The sequence below is a fragment of the Neolamprologus multifasciatus genome, chromosome 12 (genome assembly GCF_963576455.1).
Source record: "Neolamprologus multifasciatus chromosome 12, fNeoMul1.2, whole genome shotgun sequence".
Classification (NCBI taxonomy): domain Eukaryota; kingdom Metazoa; phylum Chordata; class Actinopteri; order Cichliformes; family Cichlidae; genus Neolamprologus; species Neolamprologus multifasciatus.
Genome location: NC_140450.1, coordinates 9,020,832 through 9,035,573, shown reverse-complemented (window position 1 = coordinate 9,035,573; position 14,742 = coordinate 9,020,832). Strand labels below are relative to the sequence as shown.

The following is a 14,742-nucleotide window of genomic DNA, read 5'->3' as shown; positions in this document are numbered from 1 at the left end:
ACAAAGTAACTGTATTCTAAATACCACCTTTTTAAACGGTAACTGTAACGGAATACAGTTACTCATATTTTGTATTTTAAATACGTAACGGCGGTACATGTATTCCGTTACTCCCCAACACTGATTATATTGCAACCAGTTTTGACTTGATAATGTCAGTACTGGGTAAAAACTGTTTGAGTCCTCAATGTATCTTTCCAGGAAGTGATGCCTACATAAATGAAAACACGATTGATCCTTAAAAAAACCTGTTCATTTTCTGTGCCAACCAATAATCTATAGAAAATTTCTAGCTCCTCCACTTTGAGGAGGTCACCGGCTCCCACCTGAGCGGCTGACTACAGCCAAAGAGTGCAAACTGAGCGAGATGACTTACTTCTCCTCAAGTTCCTGTGTCTGTGCCACTTGGTTTGTGATTTTAAGCCTGGGCACTCGGTTAATATACGAGGATGTTGCATGTTAAAAGAAAAGAATATATAGATTAACCTTGATAAATAAGGGTTATTTGGTATATGCTAGCTAGTATTAGCAGCGTTTACATTAAATAAACCAGTGACGTATTTAAATACACTGAACAAATACCAAATAATCGTGTTGATTTCGGGCTCAGTTAATCGTTCATTCATTGTCAAATGGCGAGTAGAGGGCAGCTACACTCTCTTTGGCAGTTACACAGAGCTAGCTAGTAGGCTATCCTCTTTCGATTAACGCCAAACAAAATTACGAAATTACGAAATAGAAAATGAGATATCACACAGGTTACTTTTTGAGTAAGTTACTTGGTTTATCTTAATTGCATTGAATTAATGAAAGGAGGTAAACTCTGAAAACAGGCCAGAGTTCGGGTTTTTTCTTTTCGCCTCTCGCTTCACAAGCGTACATGCAGAGACTCATCTTTATGCATATGTGGTCTTTGTTAGAAGGAAACCACAACTGAGCTGCACCACGGGGAAAAACCAAGACGACGCTGTAGGCGTGTCTGTCAATTTTATCATTTATTTCAGGAAGTAGACATATTTTATTTCGCGTGCCATAACTTTTCTGTTGCGTGCGATAGAAACACGTTGATGGTGAGCTTTGGTTGAGGAACTGTCATGTCGGACTCTTTGGAACGGTCCACGAAGATCAACTCGTTGAAGGAGCCGGTTGTGAAGAGGCTGTGTGAAGTGCTGGACAAATCCAGCACTAAAGGATGGCGAAAACTTGGAGAGATTGTTGGCAATGATAGACGGTTTAAAGTCAGGTAGGTTAAACATTACTATTAGTACTTGTACTTAGCAAATGACCAGAAATCATTGCATGCATACACTTAACCACCGGTTTATGTATTAAAGCTAATGGAGACTAATGCGATTAACTTTTATTATAGTTACACTGTTCAGTTTGTTGGTTATTGTCAATTTTATGTTGTGTCTTTATATTAAAAAATAAAGGTATAGAGTATGTAATACAGCAATGCACAATTAACCTGTATATTTTCTGGGATAAATAAATATGTAACTCCAAGTTAATAAAATTAAGAAACCCCCATTGAGAGATTAAATTGGACAAATATTTGTTTTTCATTACAGCGTCTTCCAGGTTAATGGCAGTTATTCAGTCATTATTTATATGCAGTTTTATTAACAAATAATGATGATGACTAATGTTTGCCTCTGGTTTTTTCATCCTAGCTGTTACTGTACAGCTGTAACGTGTTTGAGTACATATATTCCCGGTACAGTGCAGTCTGCTTATAAGATGAAATATGCATTATTATACCAAAACAGCAGCCAAAACTTAAAAAACAACATAGCTCAATCAAATAAGTACAAACTAAATAAGCTCAGACAAGTGTAAAATAGCACAAAAGAAGGAGTTCAGGTAAATAGAGAATCAGAAAAACTGAACAGCAAGACATATAAGCTCTTAAATATAACCCACTAAGGAGCTTTGTAATAAGCTTCAACAAATACAAGTGTTACGGTATGACACTAACATCTATCTGTTAGATAAAGTGTTTCACTGATTGTGCACTAAGAAGTGCAGATGGTGTAAAGATTATCATTAATTTGCCTTTCTTTTAAATTTGTGTAAACTTATTCCCTCATCTTTGTCTAACAGTTTCTCATTATCTGAGTTTTTGTGTGTGAAAATGGTAAAGACAAGTTTTACTGTAATACGATTTGAAATATGAAATGCTGACAATCACCTACATCCTTTCCAGCTCGGACGACATGGAGATGTGCTCTCTGAAGGTGCTGGAGCTGGAGGGAAGCCCGAGTCTCATGCTGCTGAGGCTGATGGGAGAGCGAGGCTGCACCACAGGCCATCTGATGGACTACCTCCAAACTTTAGGCAACTCAGAGGCTCTGCAGTGCCTGAAACCTCCAGGTAGAGTAAAAACACATTGATGCTGCTATGTTGTCAATCATGCAGGTTAATCTTCACTTTCCGCATTCTATTTATTTCTCATCTGAAGCTCACAGTTCATTGTGCTGTTTGGATGAAACTTATAGGTCATTGTCAGTGCAGTTTTATGTCAGTGCAGCAGTAAGCAGGGTTCATATAATTTAGGTTTAAAGAAGGAATGTTTTATTATGCTATTACCACTCATCTGTACTAGTGCTAGCTTGGTAAGTAAAGTTAAACTTTAAAAAGAAGCACCACAAAGTTCTGCTGTATACAGTCCATCTAAATCAGTGTAAATTCACAGTAATTATCCTGTACATGTGCAGCCCTCCAGATCCTCATTCAGCCCCAGTCTGTATCCATTATATGTGGCCACAATCTGCGGCTTAGCTGCCATGCTGTGGGCAAGTCTCCAGTACAGTACCAGTGGTTCAAATCTAAGGAAGAGGTGAGTTCCTCTGACGCACACACAAACACACACACACACACACACACACACACACACACACACACACACACACACACACAGACACACACACATACACACTGAATTTTTTCTGACTTTATATTTAAGTACTTGCGTTAAAACCTCTTTAGCGTTTTTCACACATTTACTGCAGCCATAACTTTACTAACTTTACTAGAAATGACACAACTGAAATGCATGTGAGATCAAAAATGTCCAACATGGTCTGATCAAACATTAAATGGTATTTAAACTGACAACTTCCTAGTACAAAGTCCACCTGCATGATCCGGTAAATTCACCACTAGTGAGTCCTGCTGTTGCATTTGTTTCTCAGTCAGGACTTTCCCATAAAACAGAGTATTTCCAATAGTGAGAATACATGATTACCCTATCATCGGTGCAGTAAATAGCACTGTTGTTTCATCATAGTTAATGGGTGATCCTAAATAAGTGGTTAAGAAACGTACCTGAATCTCTTCCTATAGCACAGTGATGTTTTTTAGTGAGCTGAGCAATTCATAAAGGTGCACAGTTGCAATCGTCTGCATGTGTCAGCGTCAGCATGCATTCAGTCTTGTGACGCCATGCTGAAAGTGTTACTCATTCTGACTTGCTAGATGTAACTTTGTGTGTGACGTGGGTGCTCAATCATAGAAAAAGACACATTCAGATGCTGTCGTATTATTAGGAGGAAGGAGCTCATGTCTGAGTTTCTACCCAAAGCTTTGATCTTTTCTAATGAGTTTGTGTTTGTGTTTTGGTTTTAGTTTATTTTCACTTAGTTTACAGAGTGGTTTTACTCATTGTGTTGTGTAGTTAATGTTTAAATTTCATTAGTGTCAGTGTTGTTTGTGTGTTTTTAATGATTATAAGGAGGCTGTTTGTCAGCCTCTTCTGCCTGATTTCCCTAAATTAACTAACAGACTAAAACTAAGGACATTAGTTTTATAAATACACAATTTCTTTTTCAATTTTTTTTCAAGACACTAAATGTAATTTTAGGTAACTGCAAGGCTATTTTAAAAAAGATTTTCCCCCAAACTGTTAACTTTGCCTCACGGTCTCTGAAATGCATTTCCTTAAGCAGTACTTCATGGCAAAAGTCTTTAAAGAAGTCAGGATTTTAAGCAGTGAGTCACAAACTTGAGCTGAAGTACAAAATTAACAAGTTTGGGCTTGAAGTGATCTCCAGTGCTCCTTATGTCCTGCTTGCTCCTGGTCTTGTGATGTAAAAGACTTTATCATCCCTTTTTGGATTTCAGCGACTCATAAAGATCATTGACAGTAGAAGATCAAAGAAAGACAAAGCTCACAGGCCCAAGTTGAGAAAAATGTACATACCTTCCAGTCTATTATGTCCATAATGATGACATAATGTTTCCATCATGCAGAGTTTTCAGGCATTAGATAAAATTACTGTGGTGTTAAAATTGTCTCACTTCTGAGCTGGGAACAACCTTGTAAACTAATAAATGTGGTTTTCAAACTTCAGGTTCCAAACAGCTTCTCCCCAGACTTGGTAATAAGTCCAGTCCAGATGAAGGACGCTGGTTTTTACATCTGCAGAGTCAACTGTGGAGATGCCTTTGAGTTCAGCCACTGGGCTCAGGTGGATGTCCTGAATGTCACCTTGTGTTACGGTAAGATTGCGCAGGTTTATATTCAGTAGATCTGTCCAAAAATCATATTCAGTTAAGGTGATGTTTGATGTTACAGCTCTGATTGTTAATATTTAACATCTCTGGGTTTTAGGAGTTGAATTACATCACTGTCTATATGCTGTCCGCTGTGTGCATAGAAGAAATTAAGTTATCAGGTCAAGATTCACCTCATGAGCCATGACAAAAACTGAAAGAGACACAGTTTAAATTAAAAGTATTAACTGAAAAGAGGTTATGAGGTCAGTGTTGTCAGCATCTCAGCAGGGGGAGTTAAAATGGTGAGTGTAAGAGCGGGGATTGGGAACTCAAGGGCCGGTGTCCTGCAGGTTTTAGATATCATCCTGGGTCACCACATCTGAATCAAACAATTAGTTCATTACCAGGCCTCTGGAGAACTTCGAGACACGTTGAGGAGGTAATGTAGCCATTTAAATCAGCTGTGTTGGATCAAGGACATCTAAAACCTGTAGGACACTGGTGCTTGAGGCCTGGAGTTCCCTCACGCCTGGTGTAAGGTGTTGTACTATGCAAAACTATATTAAAAGGTTGAAGCAGGCAAAACAAGTAACACGATGCTGGGTAGATAAGAGAGAGAGACATAGAGAGAGAGAGGGATACAGCTCAAATTCTGGAAACTGACCAAGTGCTCCCATTTGCATTGATTGACTCCGCCTACCAAAAAACCTCCAAAAACACATCAACTCTGGCCGAGACAGGAGGGCTGTCATGAGTTCTTACTGTTAGAGAAAGGGCCTTTTTTTGTAGAGCCGTTGGTAATCTTATCTCCAGTTAAAGCTAAAAAACATTGAAGTTTCTTTAGCAGCGTTTGTGAATGGCTTTAGCGTGATGCAGAAGTGATTTTGTAATTTCTGTGGTTAATTTCTGTGGTTATTAGCACAATAACGCTAAATATTAATTCTGCGCTGCAGTTGCTCAGCCAAGAATCTCAAGAATCTAGCGTACGTGCAAATTTGCGCGGTGTTAAATACTGCACTCTTGTTACATCACAATTGTTACAGATTAGTTATAAGACCAAAAGCTCTGTCTATTCAATGCAAAGCAGCAGTGATTGACAGTTTGTTGTTATATTGTTTGGATAGCAGGCGAAGTATTTCATAATCCAGAGCCACGCCTGCTGGTACACATCTTGAATGTATGGTACTAGTGAAGAAGTTTAAGTGTGGAATTTAAATCCTCAAAAAAGGACCAGTGACTGTGATCTTCCTGACCTGATGCCTTGCAGTGTGCGCTAGCTATATACTGTGCACGTAGCTAGCACACTTGCAATATTTAATACATATGCTCTTCAGATGTTTGTCTTTTATGAGTTTTTGTTTTACTTCCTTCCAGCTACCCTGTGCTCCTGTGCTTGGAATATGAAAATAACATGGATGCTGTGAAGAAGATGTGGCCTTATTGCTCAAAGCTAATAAATGGCACACTACAAGCTTTTGTCACTGTAAAATAGCTTTGCCTGATTTGGTTGACTGTTAATAAAAATAACTTTCCCAGCTAACCGATATCCCTCTATGAGGACAACAACCAACAGTTGCAACCTAATAATGTACTAGTAATTAAATAACATAAAAAACGGTATGCAAAATCTTGCAGTTTACACAATTAATCAGAAGTTTCTTTCTTGGTGTTGTGTACAAAGGTTTTCTCCAGTATTACGTTACAGTATGACTTTATGTAGATTTTCTCCATTGAAAACAAATCATTCACCACTGAGATATTGTTAGTGTTTGAAGCTCACTGACCTCAGTTTCCTGCTCTTTGTCTAAACAGGACTTGTTTATTTTTGCGGGACCTGAAACTCTGTCACTTTTTCCAGCGATGAGAACAGCTGAAATGGGAATCCTTTAACGGATGAAGAATACATTATGCAGTGCTGTGTGTAATTGTCTTCTTTCCTCACATGACCAGGGCAGAGTTATCACTCTTTAGATGGTCGACTAAAGGTGGTGATCCAGCCTCAGTCCCAGCGGCTACATGTTGGGGAAGATTTGCAGCTGGAATGCGGAGCCGTGGGACGGCCGATTCCTCGATACCAGTGGCACAGAAATGGAGTCCCAATTCCGAATTCTACAAAGAGGAAACTCTTGGTGAGAGGATATGGGAAGAAATGTTTTTCTTTTATTGCGTGTGTGTGTGTGTGTGTGTTTTGAGACATTAAAACTGTTGTGGCATAACTGTGTGTATATTTCAGATTCCTCACGTGATGCAGGAACAACAAGGCAGGTATCGCTGTGAGATCAGCAGCAGCTCTGAGAGAATGTGGACCAATGAAGTTGATGTTGTGATAGGTATGTCACACTTGAGGACATTTTGTTTAAAATTACTATTGAACCAGTTTCATTGTCATTATATTTGAGCGATTATTTGCCTCTGTTCTTAACTGAAAGCACCAAGGATATCAGTCCAGATTTCAGGGGCAATGGAGTGCTCTGAAGGTAGAGTTGAAGGCACTGGTGCATGGTGTTTTAAATTGGGTAACAGTTAGCAGGTGTTAGCTGCATGCGAATGGAAATCACAACTTCATTCAGATTGCATGTGGATCGTGGTCTTGGATTATTCTCACTAATCAGCACAAAACTCACATGCATGCTTTCTGATTGTACTAAAATCAATCCTTCCTGTCATCTTTAATGCATTTCATATTTATCTGTGGTACTTACTGAAGTGATCCAATTCAACCACTCATCGTGTTTCTCTGTCTGTGTGACAGAGCTCGATTGCTGTATGGGAAAAAATTTCTGCAGCACTAAGTTGTGGTTACGTGTCCATTACGTGTGATGATGACTGTTGCAGTCCCACACTCAGCATCCTTTGACTGCTACAAATACTCACAAAGAAACATTTAGACCACCAAATAGTTTCTGTGTGTCATTCTGTTGTTTTTTCAATTATTGTGGTTTTTGTGGCTCTGTGGGTCATGCTAATTTTGTACTCTCTACTTCAGTTGTAGAGATTGAGGGGAACTAGGAGTGACACGACACAGTGTTTGCTACTGCGGAAAAAAAAAACCTACGCGCTTCCAGCATCATTTAAAAAGTGTTTACTCATTTAAACAAGTTGTTTTTCTGGCCAGCTTGGAAGTAAAAAAAAAGAAATCTGTGTAAAAATGACTTTCTGAAACACATTTCACTGTGGACCACTATGAGAACAGTTGCAAGCCATTTTAAGTTGAATGCTCAGTCACATTTATTTGAGCTGAATCAGATGCAACAGGGGAAAATATTACTTAAATACTGAAACAATAAATGCTTTTTGCTCACTGTTTCATGCATCTGTTTGCTTCCCCTGAATCTCTGTAGAGTCTGTAAATGAAATGTAGACAAAGAGCAGACTGATCATGTGTCCTTGTGCACAAAGAGACGTTAGCAGATTACCTCAGTGTTGGTTTTGGTCTTTTCTTTCTTATTAATTCTGAATATTATTATTCTTACTTTTAAAGTTTCACCCTTTCCTTTAACTAATCAGTTTTGTACGCTAAACTTGAGTGATAATGATATATTTTTTTTCCCTAGATGACATTTACGCCATTGGAGAAGGTAAGAGGAACCACACGCAGCAAGCATATACATCAAATATTTCTCTTAAACAGCACTTCCTATGTTATGCTTGGCTTTGTGTTTACTTTCTTGTTGTTTTTTAGGTTCCAATGAATTCTTCCTAAACAGTATTCCTGAACAACTTTATGGTGAGTGTCTTTATGCAGGACTGATGGCTGGTGCACAGTTCCTCTACTTTGCATGTGCGATACTACTGAGATCAGTTTCAGTCTCAGTACTTACGCCAACACAAAGATGTGAAACCTTCTTGTAGCACAGTGCTGGCAGCCATGCACAAGGACAAAATAACACTTTGCAGCATCATGCACTAAACACCAGAGAATAACACCCACTAAAAAAAGCTACTCACCAAAAAAGGAAAAGCTTCACAAAAGGCTGGCGTGTTTTATGACATCAGCGTGATAATAATGTCACTGTTGTATGAAACACTTCCTTCCTTCCTCCCTCCATTTCTTGGTTATTATGATTCTTATCATCTCTACCTCAGTTTCTAGTTTGTGCAAACAATGAACCGCAAATGCTGTGAATGTATGTAAATTTTGCGTTTCTTCTGATGGATGTTTTTCTTGCTCTAACATGTACTGTGCAGCCATGCAAAAAAATAGGAACTGGCATTGGAAATCATTGTTAGTAGTCGTAGTCTAACTGAACAAACGATCCTGTGCAAAACAGTACCAGCAGATTTACTTAAATAAAGGACAGGAAAAAAAACATGGACTTTGTTGTCATTTACATGATATTAATAGTAGGCAAAGCAGATGTGTCGTATGTGGAGAAAAAAGGAAAGCCCCTGCGTTATCACACCTTTAAACCGATACTACTTAACGTCATGTTCCAGTGAACTTTGCCTTTGTTCTGATGTTCGCTACACACCTGTAAGGTTTCATAACTGGATTTTGCACCGTTGTCACACATGTCATTTTATTTTGCAGCGCTTCCGCCTTCAGTTATTTTCTGTTTCCACTTCACTTTCCAGTTCTGAAACCATGTATGTCATTGATTTTTGGATGGTATTCCTTTTATTACATTCATCATTTTCTCCCTTTCATGTGTTTGATCCCAGCAACTGACAAAGTGGCCCTGCTCATCGGCAACCTGTCTTACCAGAACCACCCGCAGCTTAAAGCTCCAATGGTGGATGTTTATGATCTCACTAACCTCCTGCGGCAGCTAAACTTCAAGGTGGTTTCGCTACTAGACCTCACAGAGTCAGAGATGAGAAATGCTGTAGATGAGTTTCTACTGCTGCTTCACAAAGGAGTCTATGGTACGTTTACATTTGACTTACCTCTGAGTGGTTTTGGTCATTGTTTCAGCCCAGAAGGTGACAGAAATATAAGGATCCCAAAACACAGCATGAAAGAGAAACACTACCATTTTAATCCTTCTAATCTAAGCATAAACAATATTTAGATAAAATAAGAAAATATAAATGAATGCATAGCATTTTCAAGATTATTTATAACTTAACAAATTTTATTCTAATTAAATAAACATTAAATAACAACAGTAAAAAAAAGCTGTATTCAACCAGATCTTGTATCTCTCAGCTGCCTGACTGAAATGCCGACTTTCCTCTTTAGGTCTGCTGTACTATGCTGGTCACGGATATGAAAACTATGGAAACAGTTTCATGGTGCCAGTAGATGCTCCAAATCCGTACCGCTCAGCCAACTGTTTGTGTGTGCAGAGCATCCTTAAACTGATGCAGGAAAAGGAGACGGACCTCAATGTTTTTCTGCTGGACATGTGCAGGAAGAGGTGAGTGCTAGAGTCATTCAGAAAAAATCAAGAGAACACAGATCATCACTGTATAACACACAGTCAGTTAAACCTCCGGGGTATCCGTCTGTCCTGCTACAAAGCAGGAAACATTGTGAACCCATTTCAGCAGCGTTGGTTCAAATAAAAGTGATACCAGTGGCACTGAGCAGGTAACAAGAAGACATCGCCCCCAAAAGGAAAGGTTGCACAAGTGGCCATTACTGACCACTGCTATAAGTACATTGAGGCAACAGTTTTGGTGCTATATAAATAAAACTGAATTGAATTGCTCTCTCCTCGTCCCTCCTGACTGATTTTCTCTAGATTTGGTGTTTGTTAGTGGCATTGTCACTGCTCATACCATGAGATGGTATCCACAGCCCATTCAGGGTGCACAGGTAGTCCACCTTCTCCAGGATGCCACATCTGTATGTGTCATCACAAGAAGGTTTGCTGTGTCTCCCGACACAGTCTCAAGATTGTGGAGGGTGTAGCAGAAGATTCACACCGAGCACATGTGACAAAGTATCTGGAGACACCTTGGTGAACAATATGCCTGTAACATCATCCAACATGACTTGTTTGTATTGGGTCAGTGTTGGTCTGGGGAGGCATATCCTTTGAAGATCACACGGACCTAAACGTGCTAGCCGGCACTACACTGATTGCTGTTCGGTATGGGGATAAAAGACCATGTGTCAAATTAAGCTCTCGATGTCCTGATCCAGGTCTGCAAGAAGATCAAACAGGGTGTAATCCGGCATCTCATCATGAGCATGTTTAGATTTTGAGTTCAGCGCTCAAATATGTTTTCCATTGACTTACATGATTTTATTTGAAAGATTTTCGACTTCAGTACGTCGACCTTCAAGACCCAATGTCTGCTTTGAGAGTTCCTCTAATTTTCTTTGAGCACTGCATATATTCTGTTTTCTTTAAGAAAAGGACAATTAGGAAACTATTGTCTCTCTAGCTTAAAGTTTAGAAAGTATCAAAATTTTACATATTTATTTTCAGGAATATTCACGATGACAGCACTCCAAACGTCGTCCTGAGGGTTACCGCCAACATTGTCTTTGGATATGCTACGTAAGTCCATAAATTAACTTCATACATGGTTTTGCTTTCCCAGATATGAAGTGTTGAATTCTTTGTTTGGCTCTTCAGGTGCCAAGATGCAGAGGCCTTTGAGCTGAGCTCCACCGGCTTCACCAACGGTGTGTTTGTCAAGTTTCTGAAGAAGCGCCTGCTGGATGACGAGAAGATCACTGTGGTGCTGGACAGAGTCGCCGAGGGTAAGAAACAACACAAAAATACAACATATGCTAACATCAGAGACAATGTAGGAAGCACTTAGTTAAAATATGATCAGCAGAGCATTTTGAATCCTTTGGCAAAATTACAATTAAATTGCATTTCAGTTACTGTGTTTCCTGCAGGATGTGTTTCAGCAGTCAGTTTAATGAAAAGAATAAAACAATTTAATTAAACATATTCTGCTTTCCATTATTCTTCCATGCTTGTTGGCTAATGGAGTTTCCTTCAAGGACCCACATGTTTATGATCCATTAGCTTTTGTTAAATTAAAAATTCAATGCTTCTCAACTCCCAATGCAATGTTTTTAATCTGAGTGTGTTTCAGGTCATGTAAGGATGTTTTGGCTTTTTGTGTTATAATAACTGCATACTGTCTGATTTATGTTTTGTGCACAGATATGGGCCAGTTTGACGCTACAAAGGGGAAGCAGGCTCTGGAGATCCGCAGCAGTCTGTCGGAGAGGAGAGCGCTGACGGATCCTATTTTGCCCGGAGACAGCGCTGATCTCACTCATGCCCACAGCCGACAGTGGGCAAAAGCTCACGGTGAGTTTAGTACTAGAAATTTAAAGCATTTTTTATATGTTATCTCTGCTTGGAAAAACCCTGTTTGCCTATGGCAGCTCCGAACTGGAGGCTCAGTCAGATTTTGGTGAAAAAGTGCTCAGCTTATACTGGTAGAAACTTGGTGAAGGGGCAACAATCAGTAGAGTGAGAGATGCACCCTGTAACAGCCACGGTGCCTCTTCTAGTATTTGCCCCTACAATGGAGAAGCTATTCGCTCTTACTGTTGTAAATCTTGCTTTCACAGTGTCTGAGGGGGACCCAGTTCCTCTAAATATTGTCCCAACCTGTTAGGTTTCTCACTTTAAATGCTGCTTTTTCTTTCGTGTCTGTTTTATTTGTGGCATTTGAGAGAGAAGCAGTGAAAGCATTTAGTATTTTACAAACTAAGACATTTTTGGTGAATGAGTGATATATATTTGAAATATTGTTGTGTTAGTTATTATTTAGTTGTACTAAAAGGAGTGTAATGCATGTTTAGCATTTTTCTTTCAATTCTTTTAGTCACAAGGGCAATGTAAAAACAAAAAACTATTCACACACACGTGATTTATAATAATAAAGCTGTTATTATTAATCTTTGGGACATGAGAGTCAACGTTTTTCAGTTTTCATTTTAAGTAAATGGTTACAGGTGGAATTTCGGTCAAATGTATGCAAACTTAAATGTATGTGAGTCTAAATTCGTTTCTGTATTTTACTGCAGAACTTCCTGAGAGTATGTGTCTCAACTTTGACTGTGGCGCTCAGATTAAGTTGGGCTTCGCTGCGGAGTTCTCCAATGTGCTCGTGATTTACACTCACATCGTTAAGAAACCTACAGACATGTCCTTCTGTCAAGCACACGTCACTGACTTCTCACAGGTATGCTGTCATGAATCTGAAAGCTGTGAAAGCAGAACATACATTTGTATCTGTCTATCACTAAGCAGTGAAGGAAAAGTTACACCATAAGTGTCTGTAAATATGCAACTTTTTCTGTTTGTGAAAACTCCCTTAGGACCTTGATGTGGATCCTAAATTGATGAATAGAGAAACTCCAGAGGAGACAGGGATCTACCTCCTGTCCAGCAGTCTGCCGCAGCACTGTCTCTACACCAGACTCAGCTCACTGCAGAAGCTTAGGGTAAGAATTATAAATATTTACAGTATATTGTTTAGTGTGCTAGATTTCGGAGCTGGACCTAACTGGAGGAAATATAGAGTGCTGGATCCAGCTAACATTATGGTTAATGTGAGGTCTGAGACTGGTGAGCTGATCAGAGCGTAGTGGGATGTGTTTCATGGAGTTTTAACTACACTCGCACTTCCCAGGCTCCCTAATAGATATAGTGATGTTTGCGTGTGTAAAGGAAAAGTCATTAAACTTTTCCTCTTGTATAGATAAACTATTGAATAGTTGACACATAGAAAACTTATAGGATCACTGGAAGTAGGAGGATTTACCTGGTCACCATAAAGTTTATTCACAGTTGTTAAGATGATTGATAATTCAGAAATTATTTGATGTGGTTTCATTTTGTGCTACAACAGCTTTGAGTGTTGATTAATACAACTTTTTGTGTGCTAACACCTCATGCAACAGGAGGAGCTGGTCTTCACCGTGTGCCTGCAGGGAACCTTCACTGCTATGGACGACGATCATCCGATCCACTGGACGAAAAGCGTCAACATTGGAAAGCCGCTGATAGCCCGACTGGATCTCCACCGGGCCATGCGGCGAAACAGCTGCCTGCAGACCTGCCTGATGCCCCACAGTCCATCCCACAGCCCCTGTCACAGCCCTGGACCCGAACACCGCCACCACCTCTATCACGGGTCACACCAGGCCCAGGACTACAACCGCCTCTCCCCGCAGCATCGCTATTTGGACATCGGTGAGCATCTGCAGGGCGCAGTTGGAGGCTGCGGGGATATCTACTATGAAAATCTCAGCCAGTGTCGCTATGACCCACCGTACACCTCCGGTGGGCTTTCAAGCTCACCAGGCAGGCTCAGCATTCCCATAGAGACCACAGACGACATCAACGAGCTGCAGACTGTGTTCATCAACAGTCTGCAGCTACAGCCACAGTGAGACAGAAGAGAAGCTTTAAATGTCTGTAGTTCTGAATCTATATTACTGCTGCTCTTGTTGTTACATATTTCAAATGTATATTTTATACATCGGTTGTTTCAGAAAAAGTTATGCTGACCTTTGTAAATCTGTTTTGAGAACTGAAAACATGTATTTGAGTAAACTGACTAATAGGTCCTCATGTAACAGTATTTCAGAGACTTAAAAATAGAGCTGAAACTATTTTTCTTAGCCAGATGCATTTAAACTACAAACTAGGTGGGCATTAAAATAAAAACGGTACATGGTATGCATTTTATCAAATAAACCTGAGAAAAAGAGGTGGTTTACATCCATGTTTGTATTCCTGTATTTATAATTATTACTTATACATTTGTGACTTGGCAGCTTTTTTATTATTATATATGATATTATATCTGGGTGAGGGACCAGACAAAGAGCGATTCAAAAGACCCTTATGAAAAAAACACCGAGGGAACAGTTTACCCTGCCCGGGATAGGGTTACCGGGGCCCCGCCCTGGAGCCAGGCCCGGGGAGGGTGCCCGAGGGCGAGCGTCTGGTGGCCGGGCCTTAGTCCATGGGGCCCGGCCGGGCACAGCCCGAAGAGGAGACATGGGCCCATCCTCCCGCAGGCCCACCACCCGCAGGAGGCGCCATAGGGGTCGGGTGCATTGTGTGCCGGGTGGCGGCCAGGAGCGGAGGCCCTGGCGGACTGACAACCGGCTGCCAAGACTGGCAATAGGGACATGGAATGTCACCTCTCTGGTGGGGAAGGAGCCTGAGTTAGTGCGTGAGCTTGAGAGGTACCGGCTAGATATAGTCGGGCTCACCTCTACGCACGGCTTGGGCTCTGGAACCAGTCTCCTGGAGAGGGGCTGGACTCTGTCTCAGTCTGGAGTTGCCCCTGGTGAGAGGCGGCGGG

General features: G+C 40.4%; 1 protein-coding gene across 2 annotated transcripts; it reads left to right on the top strand.

Annotated features, from left to right (window-relative positions):
* The first annotated feature begins 170 nt into the window (after window positions 1-170).
* On the top strand, window positions 171-14,147 carry malt1 (MALT paracaspase 1). 2 transcript variants are annotated; one of them, XM_085180071.1, is made up of 17 exons: window positions 171-1,243; window positions 2,207-2,373; window positions 2,718-2,839; window positions 4,353-4,500; window positions 6,448-6,626; window positions 6,731-6,827; window positions 6,927-6,974; window positions 8,052-8,075; window positions 8,180-8,224; window positions 9,160-9,363; window positions 9,680-9,857; window positions 10,878-10,949; window positions 11,028-11,155; window positions 11,574-11,723; window positions 12,449-12,606; window positions 12,743-12,868; window positions 13,328-14,147. In XM_085180071.1, exons 1-17 carry the CDS (start codon window positions 1,095-1,097, stop codon window positions 13,817-13,819), a joined length of 2,487 nt encoding a protein of 828 aa, XP_085036197.1. In that variant the 5' UTR covers window positions 171-1,094; the 3' UTR covers window positions 13,820-14,147. The 2 variants fall into 2 exon arrangements, with proteins under 2 accessions (XP_085036197.1, XP_085036198.1); XM_085180072.1 differs by lacking the exon at window positions 6,927-6,974 and having other exon boundaries at window positions 172-1,243.
* Window positions 14,148-14,742: the final 595 nt, after the last annotated feature.

What these genes read in the sequence shown, in the direction of transcription:
- malt1 (XM_085180071.1), top strand. Translation starts at nt 1,095, where the DNA reads ATGTCGGACTCTTTGGAACGGTCCACGAAGATCAACTCGTTGAAGGAG. An exon ending in GCTGGACAGAGTCGCCGAGG is followed by an intron (nt 11,156 to 11,573) that starts GTAAGAAACAAC and finishes TTTTGTGCACAG; the next exon opens with ATATGGGCCAGTTTGACGCT. An exon ending in ACGTCACTGACTTCTCACAG is followed by an intron (nt 12,607 to 12,742) that starts GTATGCTGTCAT and finishes AAACTCCCTTAG; the next exon opens with GACCTTGATGTGGATCCTAA.